At 40.9% G+C, this 12,731-nt stretch overlaps 1 protein-coding gene across 1 annotated transcript in view; it reads right to left on the minus strand.

Moving 5' to 3' along the window:
- Nucleotides 1–1,487: 1,487 nt before the first annotated feature.
- Nucleotides 1,488–12,731, minus strand: part of SYNDIG1 (synapse differentiation inducing 1) — a 48,921-nt gene continuing 37,677 nt past the window's right edge. The window contains exon 4 of the mRNA XM_053972885.1: nucleotides 1,488–3,260. Coding sequence (XP_053828860.1) covers nucleotides 3,102–3,260 — 159 coding nt within the window. The 3' untranslated portion in view covers nucleotides 1,488–3,101. The remainder of the gene's footprint in view (nucleotides 3,261–12,731) is intronic.

Genomic DNA, 12,731 nt, shown 5'->3' on the forward strand with positions numbered 1-12,731 from the left:
TTAAAGACACCAGTGCCATTTCTTTAACACCTCCTCATTGAGCCAATATGGCAAAAAAAGTCTCACTCCTAAAAGGTTTCTCTCCTCTCTCTCTGGGGTGGAAGAGATCTACTATGAACTAAAGAAGATGTCCCTGTATCCAAACACAGGAGCTCACTGCATATGGACCATGCCTGCTCTTCCCCAAGGATGAGGAGAGAATGACCACTTGGGGTAAACTGGTGCTGTCTCAGAGAGAGCAGGTGTTGCAGGCAGTTTCTAGTCATCATGCCACAGGCTTAGAGGATTTTAGATGTTTAGATGATTGTATCTGCTCTCCCAACCAGAGATTTTGCAGCAGGCCATGACAACATCACTTTTCTTAGGAAGACACAGGTGCCTGTTCAGCTCCTCAGTGACCCACAGCTCAGACAATCAGCAAACTGGACCCCTACTAAGGCACAAATGGAATCACTGGGAGCTTTATGCCCACTCTCACCTGCAGTGAGGCCCAGGTCCATCCCCCCAGCATGCAAGCCCCCTTTAGCTTCCTTGCTCATCACCCTGGGCTGCCATTCCAAGTGCCAGCTACATGTCACACCATGGATTGCTTTAGGATGTGAAGCACAAGAACATCAGCTTTGAGCCAGCTGATGTTTCCAGGAGCACTCCTGCTATGCAGGTCTTTCACACAGTGCTGCTGTTCCTGTTTGCTGCTCACTGGGGTGTCCTGGGGACATGGAAAGCTGAACTCCCTGTGTTTGGAGTGCTATTTTTAAAGCTGGGTGCAAGGGCCCCTATGGTATTTTTAAAGCTGCCCTTGCGGGAAAATTTTTCCTAGCTCCAGAGCTGGCTTTTACCTCTCAGGTTAATATTCAGTCAGCACAATCACCAAAGATCATAAAGTAGAGTCCTCAACCATAAGATTAGTTTTAAAATTACATTACTATTATTGTTAGGCTTGCTTAATGACCTTACAGTACTTGTATTTGCTTTCTAATTTTTTTGAACTCCAGGTATACTTCAAATCAAGGCTAGGAAATACTAGTTCCTTTCCCTTTAAGGGAATAATCAGTGGGTTTTTATTCAATACCATGTACTCCAAAGCTCAGGCTTTATGAGAAAAACTGACTGATTTCCCACAAATCATGCATAATACATATGCAGAAGGGACAATGCAGAGTACATTGCCAGTCTCCAGGCTTAGCTTGTAGCCCAACAATTTGCCGTCCAATGTGGATGGAATCCCTATCTGTGGCAGGGGGGTTAGATCTAAATGATTTTTAAGCTCCCATCCCACTGAAATCATTCTATGGTTCTGTGAATTCAATGCCAAAAAACCTGTCAGTGACTACAACAGGCTTTTGGGTCCAGGGACAGCATGAGATGGTCCATACAAGCACCTCTCAAGGTAGCTGGACCAGGTGTCCTAGGCTAAGTTTCACTCAGTCTAAAGCTTCACATCCACCCCAAAAAAAGTGTCACACAAAGCACCAGTAGCTGTATGCCATGTGTTTTAATAAACCGTATAGCTACCAGAAAAATAGGATTGCATGTGTTTGTTCTCCCCGCCCCCGCAAAACAAAAGAAGTCAAATTCAAACCAAAATAATGGAAACCTAAAACAAGAGGAAAAAAAAACTGTCCCAGAGCAAAGATGACACACAATACAGACTTGGAGGAAAACATCTTTGATGACATCCTTGTTCAAAGAAACCATGTTTGTAAAACACGAGGCAGTTGAATAATAAAATGGTCATTGATTTGATTGCTTTTTCCCTCTCTGTCTGTATATATATATGTAGCTACATATATATGTCTACACTGTTACACCCTGGGGTGGGACAAAATGGTTAGACAAAAAAATACTTGAGTGCAGGGAAATTTGTAAGACAAAAAACAGTTGAATCTTGGGAGCAAGTAAAGAAGAAAATAAATGCATCATTTCAGTCAGTGAAGGAAGGACAAGGCTCAATTCCCCTGCAATTTACCACTGCTCTGCTTATTGGGGAACATACTTGTCTCTCCATGGCTATGCCGTGTCCCTGATGCACAGCTGAGCTCTGAGCTTCTGATCTGAGTGGTATTCACTGGTCTGTGTATGAGCAGGACCCCAGAAATGTATGAAGCATTCCTTTCTCTGGTTAATTCCCATGCTTTACCATGATTTTTTAAAATTAAAAACTTATTAGTATTTCAGTTTGCATTTTTCCCCAGGTTTCTTGCACTGACTGCTGTGCAGGTCTCCACGGCAAGGCGGAGCAGCCCAGATGAGCAATAATGCCACAGTAAAGTGCTGTTATCACAATGTGACTGAATGGAGGAATTAATTTTACAATGGGTCTCACGTTACTTCAAAATTGTACTCTGTCTGCAGAGCTGAGTCATGCAGTTGAGTAACCCCAGCTGTTCTTCACTGAGTGGGCCTGTGGGACACACCTTAATCCAAAAACAAGGAAAGGAAGTAAAAATGTTTTTAATTTCCTTTTCTCCTTCCATAGAAACATACCCCCAACAAGAAGAGTAGGCAATACCACTCTACACTGAGGTGTCTGATTCACTCTTAAGCAAATGAGTCCTGCATTCAAAAGACAAAACAAGCCATGCTTTTCCTCTTGTTTTTATATTGGTCTTTCAGAGAACCAGTTGCTGTCCAGGCTTTCCCAAATCTCTGTGCTGTGCTTAACAAGCAAATTAAGCACAAGCTCATGCTGGCTGCAAAGTTCAGGTGACCAAGAAGGTATTAAGAGAACAGCTCAGTTTGCCAGATGCTTGTAAACACCATATTGAAAAGAAGGCAAAGGCAAAACACCCTTCTCCACACTTCCCCCATTTTCCTTCTGTTTATTTTTTCTTCTTTTCATTCTTTGTCTCTCTTTTGCTCTTACTTTCCCTTTTTTGTACAGGGGTTGATGAAGATAAGCAAGACTTGTGCATCACAAATGGTGGAACTTCCCCCAGCCCCTCCAGCTTCCCACCCTACAGCATTGCACAAGCCCATCTCATCCTGTACCTGCCCCCAGAAAGTGTTTGTCTCTTTTTGGAAAACCACGCAGTCTGATGTGCTGGGGACTTCTGCAGTGCAGGAACCGGGTTGGCTGGTTCTTCCCCCATTCCTGAGGCTCATAGATGGTTGTTTTTTGACAGGTAGGCAATAAGAGCCACAGCTACCCCGACGTAGATGCCAGTTCCGATTGTGATGGACAGCACAGCCAGGAAGAGAGCTCGCCGTGAGCTGGAGCTTGCGTGGTGGAAATCCCCCTTGGCTACTGCTTTGTTTGTCTGCAAGAGATACAACAATGCCATCTATTTATTTGTTTTACCTGGAAATAAAGGTGTGACTCTAATTTCTTGGCTGAAACAGGATCCTGGGATGTAACAGGTTAAACTGGTCAGCAGCAACAAGCAATCAGACATTTTTAGTCAAATGAGGTAGTTTGCACAATTGAGATGGTGATAGAAGCAGCAGCATCTCAAAGGAGGGTGTCATTTTTATAGACCATGGTGTGGTATCAAGCAGGGACACCTGGCAGGCAATAAGAGATCTGTGAGCTACAAGACAGGTCTTGTATAAGGAAATGAGCTCCTTAAGTTCTGAGACAGTCTTTGTTCCCTCATTAGAGTGAGGAATCCTCAACACTTTAATTGTATATCTCCACAGATGATCAATGTGCTGGGACACTTTCTTCTTCAGAGCCATCTACTACTCTATTTTTGTCTTTGTTGTTGTTTTTTTTTTTTTTTTTTTTTTTTTTTTTTTTTTGTCTGCTTTTTTTTTGTTTGTTTGGGTTTTTTATTTTAAGTTTTTGCTACTCAGACCAATTTGCAGCAGTCAAATGAAAAGCTTCCATACACAAAAAAAACCCCAAAACTCTTCGGCCTTTCTGTCAATGACTTTATGAGGAGAACTGTCTCTTCTCATTCATCAACCTAATTTTTTAAGCATAATGCTTTATGAATATTTCAGGCAGAAACAATACCAAACAACACAGGTGAGGCTGCAGGCTGGAGGGAGCTGTTTCAAAACAGCAAGATAGAAATATCACAGGTTTACACACCTGCTGTCATGTTCTTTGGTTTAGGTGGGGAAGGCATCCTACTCACTCTGCAAAGCCTCCCAGCAGGGTAACCAAAGATTTCATGATCTCCTTGTTTGGAACCACCAAACACTCAAAAGAAGATTACTTAAAAAAATGCCAGGGCCTTTTGGGATCATGTTAGGGTATCTTAAAAGTGTTGGCAAGGAAAGCAGAGAAAGCTTTAGAAAGAGCTGGTCTTTCAGCTCCCCTCAGAGACTTTCCTCGTACACCTGCTGCCCACCACAGAACCAGTCTGGATCTGGAAGGTTCCTGTTTACTGAAGTTGGGCTGAGGTAAATGCCCAGCAATGAACATAACAGGACTTTTGGATAAACCGAGGTTTGACCCCCCAAAATGAAGGGAAAGTTTAAAAATGATAGAACATTTTCAAACTGGCATTTCTGAAATGTCACTTTATGTAATGGGAAAATCTGCAACATTTGGGTTGACCTCTTTTAAATGAAACTTTATAAAGTTTTAAACCAGCATTTCTTCACCTAAAAATACATAGGAAGTCAAAGGCAAAAGAAACCATTAGTTAAAATGTCAAATAATCTGAAAACTTGACAGTATATCTTGATTGCTTCAATAGAAGAGGTTGGATTTACCAAAATTAATGAGTTGAAAGACCCAAAAGGATTCAGAAGGCTGATTTTTCAAATACTAGTAGACTTTCTCCTGATAAGATCTTCAGTGTAGCAACAACCCTGCTCAAAAAGAACAGGTTTTTTTTTTCCTTGGTGAACTCTTTGAGGACAGCCCTGACCTTTGTGAAAGGATTGGATATATGGTGAAAATCCAGTTTCTTGTTAAAATGTTCACCCAGCCAAAACCAGATATCTTGTATTAGTCATGTGCTGCCATGAAGTTTTTGAATTATGCAACTCCAGACATTATGATAAAGAGTGATTTTGCTTAGGGAGCACACCTGCGTCTTCACTGAAATTCTAGTTTCCAACAAATTACCTAATCTGAGTGCATTTTTTCCTCTTAACTTAATGCATATTTTGTAATTTAGGAAAATTAAATCCCCTCTATATGGAATTTTAGCTGTAGACTGCATTGGTAAGGGCATATGAGAAGGACAATCTTATAGTTCTCCTTTATTCCGGTAAAAAAAGATTTACACTGAGATGGAGAAACCAACCACACAGAAACCAGCTTTCATCTGTGAAAGAGTAATCTAAAAGAATTTGCTTAGTAATAAGAAAATTCTTTGACGCTGTTTCCTAATTAGCAAAACCCTCACATTACTACTCAACGTCATTATATGAAAATTACAGCATTTCTGCAGGTTTAAGCTAAAAGGATCTGAAAATACTTACCAAACAAAATGCAACTAAGGCCAAAAGTAATAGTTTAGTGTCTATCAAATAATGAACCGTTTTTCTTGATTTTCTTCTTTTTTTTTTTTTTTTTTTTTTTTCCTACAGGGATCAGCTCTTTGGTGTTTTTGATCACTTTGAGAAAGTCCCTTGGTTTTGGGACAAATCCAACTGTCCCATTTCATACCTGACACAAAGAAATTACATCCTGCTGAGTTTTCCATAAGAGATGTCTGTGCTTTGGCAAAATCCATGAGGTCAAGAAATGTCTTGTGTAGATCAGACAGCCAAATCACACCCAGATACACCAGCTTTTCCATGGCTCTTTCAGAAACATCTGTTTCAGAGAACAGTGTAGCCAGGACTGGTACAAGAATGAAGACTCAAGTGCTCTACCAACAAGAGTTTAATTCACTACAGACGCAACAAGCTACACCAGGTGTCTTAACCTTTTCTAACATGCTTGAAAGTCGCTGCAAAAATTAGTGTTCTTTCTGAACAAAATTGTGCTATCTGTGGAGTTTTATAGTACTTCTGTCCACTCACTTCTTCCCTTCCCTGGCAAGGCTGTGGCTGGCAGCCAGATGATGGATACAACAATCTAATGCAGCCTTTGGATAGGAGCAGGGGGCACAGGCTGTGATAAAGGTTGGGTGCTACAAGGCTGAAACAGGGATTTTTGCACATACCAGCCACTAATCAATCTTCTCTTTAGAGGCTTTGGAAGTAAGCCAGAAAAGTGAGGAGGGGTGGGGGAAGAAGGGGTAAGGAGATCTGGAAGTATTATCTTCTTTTGTTTAACTAAAATAATGAATGTCTTTTTAAGAAACACTTTCAAGGAACTTCCCTGGAGGTTCAAGTTGAGCTTCTGCAGACCAGAGTCAGGGTGTCTCTGGGCTGCAGGTTTTACAGGCCAAGAGAAGATGAATAATGTACCTCCAAGCTGCAAGGCTAAAACATTCTGCTTCATCCCACAGTGACTCATATATCATACTCTCAAAATACCTTCTGGTACGCAGTATCTGGAAACAAGAAACACGCTGATCACAATTATTAATCTGCCTCATCTCCCCGAGGCTGGAGAGCAGGAGTGGCTCCATGCAGGAGGAGAAGAGATTATCCTGACCCCTTTGGTCAGGTGGTGAAAGGATTTCTTTTGACTTCATGGGAACAAAGAGCCAGAAAGTCCAGGGATGCACAGGCTCCATGCAGCCACTAGGCAGATTCTGAGTTTTACTTCTTCAAGTGGCATGCAAAAAAAAAAAAAAAAAAAAAAAAAAAAAAAAAAAAAAAAAAAGGGCACAGAATGAGAAGTATACAGATTATGCTTCTGCTCCTGTATCTTCTATCTTTCTTCTAGTCAAACACTTTGTCTCCTCTTTTTAACTTGCCTAAACTTGTACTTCTGCAGATCTCCAATTTTTGGGCAGTAATTCCATCTTCGGGCTTACACCACTTATTTCCACTGATGGTGAGAAAAAGACTCCAGTGTCTTTGCTAAGGACATGGATGGATAAAGAGTGAATTCAGGATCTGGCTCTGGACCTTGACAATGCCAGCGGGAGGTGCCAGTCAGCTGGGGAAAACATGGGGCTGACAGACACTAGGCACAGGGATTGGGACATGGCAGGATGGTTTTCAGTCCTGAGGAGAGCATCAAAGGGTCTATGCAGTCCAACCAAACAGCTCCACAAGCAGAAATTATGAACTAAATAAAGGACAATGAACTAAATAAAGGACAAATTGTTTTTTGCTCTGCCAGGCATCTGAAAATTCCATTCTACCTGCTGTATAATGGAATGTTCAGCATGTGGTGGCAAAGAGCTCTTCCAGAAGTTTCTGTAATTTCAGCTGGAAGAATGGTCTGGGGAATGGACATGAGTCTCAAACAGACCTTCTCCATCTGGAACTTATTGAGGAAACAATGGGGAGCAGGAGTCACCTGAAGTGCAGGTACTTCCAAACAGATCTAAACAGTTTAAGTCCTTCTGTAGTTTAATCTGACCTTTCTTCATCCAGCCTTTCAAGTGGCATTTCCTGCATTGTGAGCACCTCCTTCTTTTCCCTGCAATACCATGTTAACTTCCAGCCTTTACAATTTCCTGCCAAGCTCCTGAACAGTGAAGTGGCAGGTGAAAAGCAGTAGCCTGAGAAATGGTACTTTTACTGCCACCAAATTAAATGATGCTGAGTTGGTAGAAGGAGATACACTGTGAACAACATTTATCTCTGGAAATCCATGAAAGGTTCAAGAGAATAGAGTGTGAATGGGGAGGATGAGGGTGTAAATGAAGACCAGCATGAGCCTGTCTCTTTTTCATGTTCAACTTTTATAAAATCTGTATTTCAGCCATTGGTCCATTTTGGTATCAAAGTATTCTACTGGAATTTAAAAATATGGCATAGGCAAAGACATGATTCAGCCCCTGGCTGGTGTTGCCTGTGGGATTTGATTGTGTCTCTGAGTAAAGATAAAACTACAAATGTTGGGAACAGCAGGCATAAAAGACCTGAGTGAGCAGAACGCAGAGAGATGTTTTTAGACAAGCTCCACAGCAACAGCTGTTCATTTGATTGCACTGGAGAGAATGAGACCTCAGCCTGAGATACAAAGGCAGTTCTCTTTTCCTGGCATATACAGGAATTTAGATATTTATGGTAAAGAAGATGATTTTTCCCTTCCACTTTGCTTCTACCCCTCAAGCAGATGTTTTGTGATGAAAGAGAAGAAAATTTGGAAAAGATGACAGGTGGGAAGCCCAGTTTATACATACAAATTCAGAGGTTTACAAGTCTTGCTGTTGTACAAAGTTTCACAAGGTGTTATTCACAAACTACCTATACACAAATATGTCTGGGGAAAGTCTCCTCTCTGTTTCACAAAGAAAGGCAGGGCTTTTAGAATCCTGTGATGATTTTGTTAGGGCCCTGCTGAAGGCCCTGCTAGAGGGAAGTTCTGGGGAAAGCTGCATTCATCTTTGTACCTCTAAATTGTTATGTAAGGTTGGTGTAGAGAGCTGATTCTCTTTGTCCCAATCCAAACCTACTGCTCCTCCCTGCAGTATGTCCCCAGTACCAAATGAGAGGGAACCAGCCCTGTGGGGTTTTTTGGGGGTTGAGGGTTTTTTGGTTTTTTTTCTCTGGTTTGGTTTGGTTTTGGGTTTTTTGTTTTGTTTTTGTTTTGTTTGGTTTTTTGTGTGTTTTGTTTGTTTGTTTGTTTGTTTTTGTTTGTTTGGGTTTTTTAATATATATATATTTTTTTATATATATATATATTTTTTTTTTCCCCCTGTGGTTGCTTCTATCTGTCTCTGGTCCTCTTCCTCATTTGTGATGTCATTCATAACATTGTCTCTTCCCTCCAGCATGAGTCACACAGCATGGGAAAGGGTGGAGGATGCTGCTCAGTGCTGCCAGAGAAGATCTCAGTCCTCAATCCTCACCTCCCACCCTTGGAACAGGCAAGAATGATGGGAGTTTCTGCCTTGGGCACCTTGAACCACATTTTGGGGAAGAACAAAGGAAAGGCAACAGGCACAGCTTTAAAACAGTCTCTGGGGTGGTTTCTCCTCCTGTCATGAAGAGATTTCATCAGACAATTAGTTCATCAGTTTCCTCACCCACAGGTGTCCCTCCAGAGCTGAAACTAAACCTCTGGGAATGATAAAGTCCCCTAGCATATTAATGATTTTTGAGATAAGACTAAGAACTCTGGAAGTGAGGTTCACTCATTTGTTGATCACAGTACCTTTCCCAGCTATTTATTTTGGTATTACAACCACCCATGATTTCCCTATCTGTAATCTGTGTCACACCATTTATCTACTCCCAATTTCATGTGTTGAACACTTTCAGAACAGCACTTTCTGAACTGTTATTGACAGAACCTGGTTTCCTTAGGAAAGTTTGTTTTTCCCAGCACAAGTGGTGAGTTCCACACCAGTTATATGGAATTGTCCCTGGAGGGCTGCTCCTGGGAGTACCATTTGCCAGACCAGCCTGCAAAGTCTGCAGTTCCTCTGATCCTCACTGATGTAGTTTCATTTTTCTGGGAAGGTGATCCATCCCGAGCTATTTCCTGAGAAACATTTTGTAATTTGATATGTCAACTATAAGGGTAAGAAGTTATCAGGCATTGTGGACTCTGCAGTGCCTGACAGTGAATGTGAGGTAACTTATTCCTCTTCCTTTCTGTTTACCTTGTGTGAACTCAGCTTTTCAAAAGAGTCACCAAAGATTAAATGATTCAGATTATCTCTTTCATAGGAAAGCCCTTCCCCCCTTTCCATTCCTCTACTTTCTCAAAGTCCACAAAAAACCCCAACAATGGTGGAAAAAACCCCAATTTTTTTTTTTTATTGCATTACATTTTTGTTTTCTTTAAAACTGAATCCTCTTTTCTCCCTCTCTCCTGGAGACCAGCACAAATGATGCAACTGGCTTTAGCAGTCAGGCACAAGGAGCTTCATGACCAGGGAACAATAACCACATTCCATGGATTGTGTTGAGTGGGATATGAGAAAAAATGCCTGACCAAAAAAAAAAAAAAACTGACGTAAAGTTTTTCTTGGGTTCCCAGCACTTTTCATCCATCAGAAAAAAATTCTAAGGGCAAGGAGAGCCACAGGCTGTGCGTGTTTTAACCATCTCTTCACTAGGCCAGAATGTTTAGTCAGTTTGCTTTATAACTGGAGAGAACACCAGCTAATTAAGAGCCTGATGATCCTGCAGCACTCTTGCCAGGCAAACAACTTCAGCAGGGATACATCCCACTTGGACTCCTGTCTGAATTAACATTAGCAGGCTGCCTTCAATTTCCCTGTGGCCAGGTGCAAGGACATAACACAGTTCCCTGACCCCCAACACTGTCAAGGCCATGGAAGGAACTTGCCATAAGACAAGTCTTATGTCAACTTGAAATAAGCACGGGCGGCAGAAATTTGTCACAGAAAAGTGCTAATTCCAGGCCTGAGGGTGTGTCTGACTGGGACAAAGCTTCCCCCTGTGGCATGATGTCAGAAAGGAAGCAATTGCTGATACACATATCACCTTAAATGATGGGAATAGCATCATTTGTGTGTAGTGGATACACAGAACTTGGACTGTACAAAGGTGGAATCCCCAGAAAAACAACTCTCTGGGGCCTCCCCCCCGACCAAGAAGGGTGAAGAAAGACCAGCAGGATGCTTCTGGATCCACAGGTGGTGATTACCTTTTGCTTGATCTCTCTCACCCCTTCATCTTTTCTATGTCTCTATATCTCTGTACCTCACATTTACTATTAATTAAAATCTGTATTCTTGACTTTGGCATGTAGTATTAATGTGGCATGTGGCACATTAATTCAAGCAGGAACGTCTCTCACCCACTGGATCACAACACCAGGAAAAGCTGGAAACTTTCTCCAAAGGTCTGAGACCAAATTCTCCTTTGGATACAATGGAATAATTAATGTTTTTTCGAAGTCGCTACCAAATGGGACTCAAAATCACATTGTTTCTGAGCTTACAAGATCCTCTAGAGATAGATCTGTGTCTTTTACACACTTCTCAGTGGAAAAATCCTGCAAGGAAAGGTGGAGGCTTCAGCAAACTCAGGCTTCGGCAACATATCCGGATTCCACTAAATTTCTATTTTAACATCAATTAGAGAGAAATCTAACTAAATAACAGGGTCACTAGGATACAGAAAGTGTCTACACAGAATATTTGCTGGTTTAATTGTATTGCTTTAAGATGCAAATCAGTTTGCACTGAGCTTTTTATATCAGCCAGTTCTGCAATACATCACTTTACAGGGTATGAACAAGGCTCTTTTTCCATGCAGAGAAAGACCTTGGTTTTGAAAAGATGCAAGGAGCCTTACTAATGTGTGTCAAGAAAAAAGTGACTCAGTTACTCTGGATCTGGTGTTAGAAGGATGCATTTGACACAGCAGGAAACACTGAAGGTTGATGATGATAGAGAGGAGACAAATAGCAGGGAGCCCTAAATTCAGAAAACTGCTGGTGGTCTGAAGTCCCCAGGGCAAGTAGGAAGCACCAAGCTTGGCACCACAAAGCCCAGTCTACAAAAAAAGTAGGACTGCAGGAGCTTCAGTTCCTTCTGTTCATATCCACAGCCATTCCCTAACAGGAGCAGCACCTGCCTACTCTCAGCATTTTCCTGCCTCCTAACTTTGGCTCCCAGCCAGACAACAGCAGCAAACACAGCTGAGTGTCTGGAAATCCATGTTCCAGGTGTCTCAGAGCTCTGGGATTCCTTCTGAGCAGCGACAGAAAAAAAACCCTGGACAAAACTGTCTGTCTTGCAGACACTTAAGTGGTTGGGTTTTTTTAATTTCAAAAATCTAATGTGTTATCTTTCTCTTCTGATTAAAATGATTAACATTTCCTTCCCATATAAAACAAAATGTCTGGATTTTGTCAATTAATTTAATTGCATTAAAAATACTACTGTGACATTCCAGAAGAGAAAAACACAGAAGGAAAGTTTTAAAAGTTCTAGAGGAGAAGAAAAGAAAAAGAGGGAGATCTAATAATTTTTTTAAAGTCTAACTCTATTGAAGATTAATCAGAGATAAAGGCAAGGAACTGATGAAAATTTTCATTTCTTTCTGACCAAGAGCAGAAAACACTGTAAAAAATTATGTTGAACAGAAACGTATACCATCAAAATTAATTTTAATTATGGAAATTAATTTTAGAAGTTTCTATACATAATTTTGAACTATTTGTACTGCTTCTGAGCTTTCCTGTGTGTTTATAAAATTTTCAGATGAAAAGTTTCTTTCTAATTGAAAAAAAAGTGTTAATTTTGTTTTGCTTGAAAATGTATTGATATGGTATGATAAAATATTTCCAAAATATTTTAGGACACCTTTTGATACAATAAATTTCTCAAATAAACTCTTTTCTGAAATGCTATATTTGTAGACACACACACAAAGTCTTAACAAATCAACAAAAATCTGGTGCATAAATTCCTATTTGAGTGTTTAAGCATTCGGTTTTTAATTGCTTTTCAGTAGTCAACACATGTTTCTTCTACGTAAATGTGATCCTACTGTGAGGCTGGGAGGTTTAAGAGAATAAACTGCTGGGAAGAGACGTTCTGGACCTAGGGGATATTTTGTCTCTGCTGCTGACTGCAGACTTGAGAATGGACTTTGGAAAACACAGAGCTAAGAAGGGAGACACTAAGGAAATTATTCCTGTTCGGGATGCTCATTCTGTGGGGGAGACCTGGTAATTGCATTACTTACTGTGATCACTGCAGTACAAGGAAAATGTCTGGCATCCTTCCTACCTAGTCTCCAAAATCATCCTTGGATCAGGAAAGAAAGAATTA

The sequence above is a fragment of the Vidua macroura genome, chromosome 3 (assembly GCF_024509145.1).
Source record: "Vidua macroura isolate BioBank_ID:100142 chromosome 3, ASM2450914v1, whole genome shotgun sequence".
In the NCBI taxonomy this organism is placed as follows: Eukaryota; Metazoa; Chordata; class Aves; order Passeriformes; family Viduidae; genus Vidua; species Vidua macroura.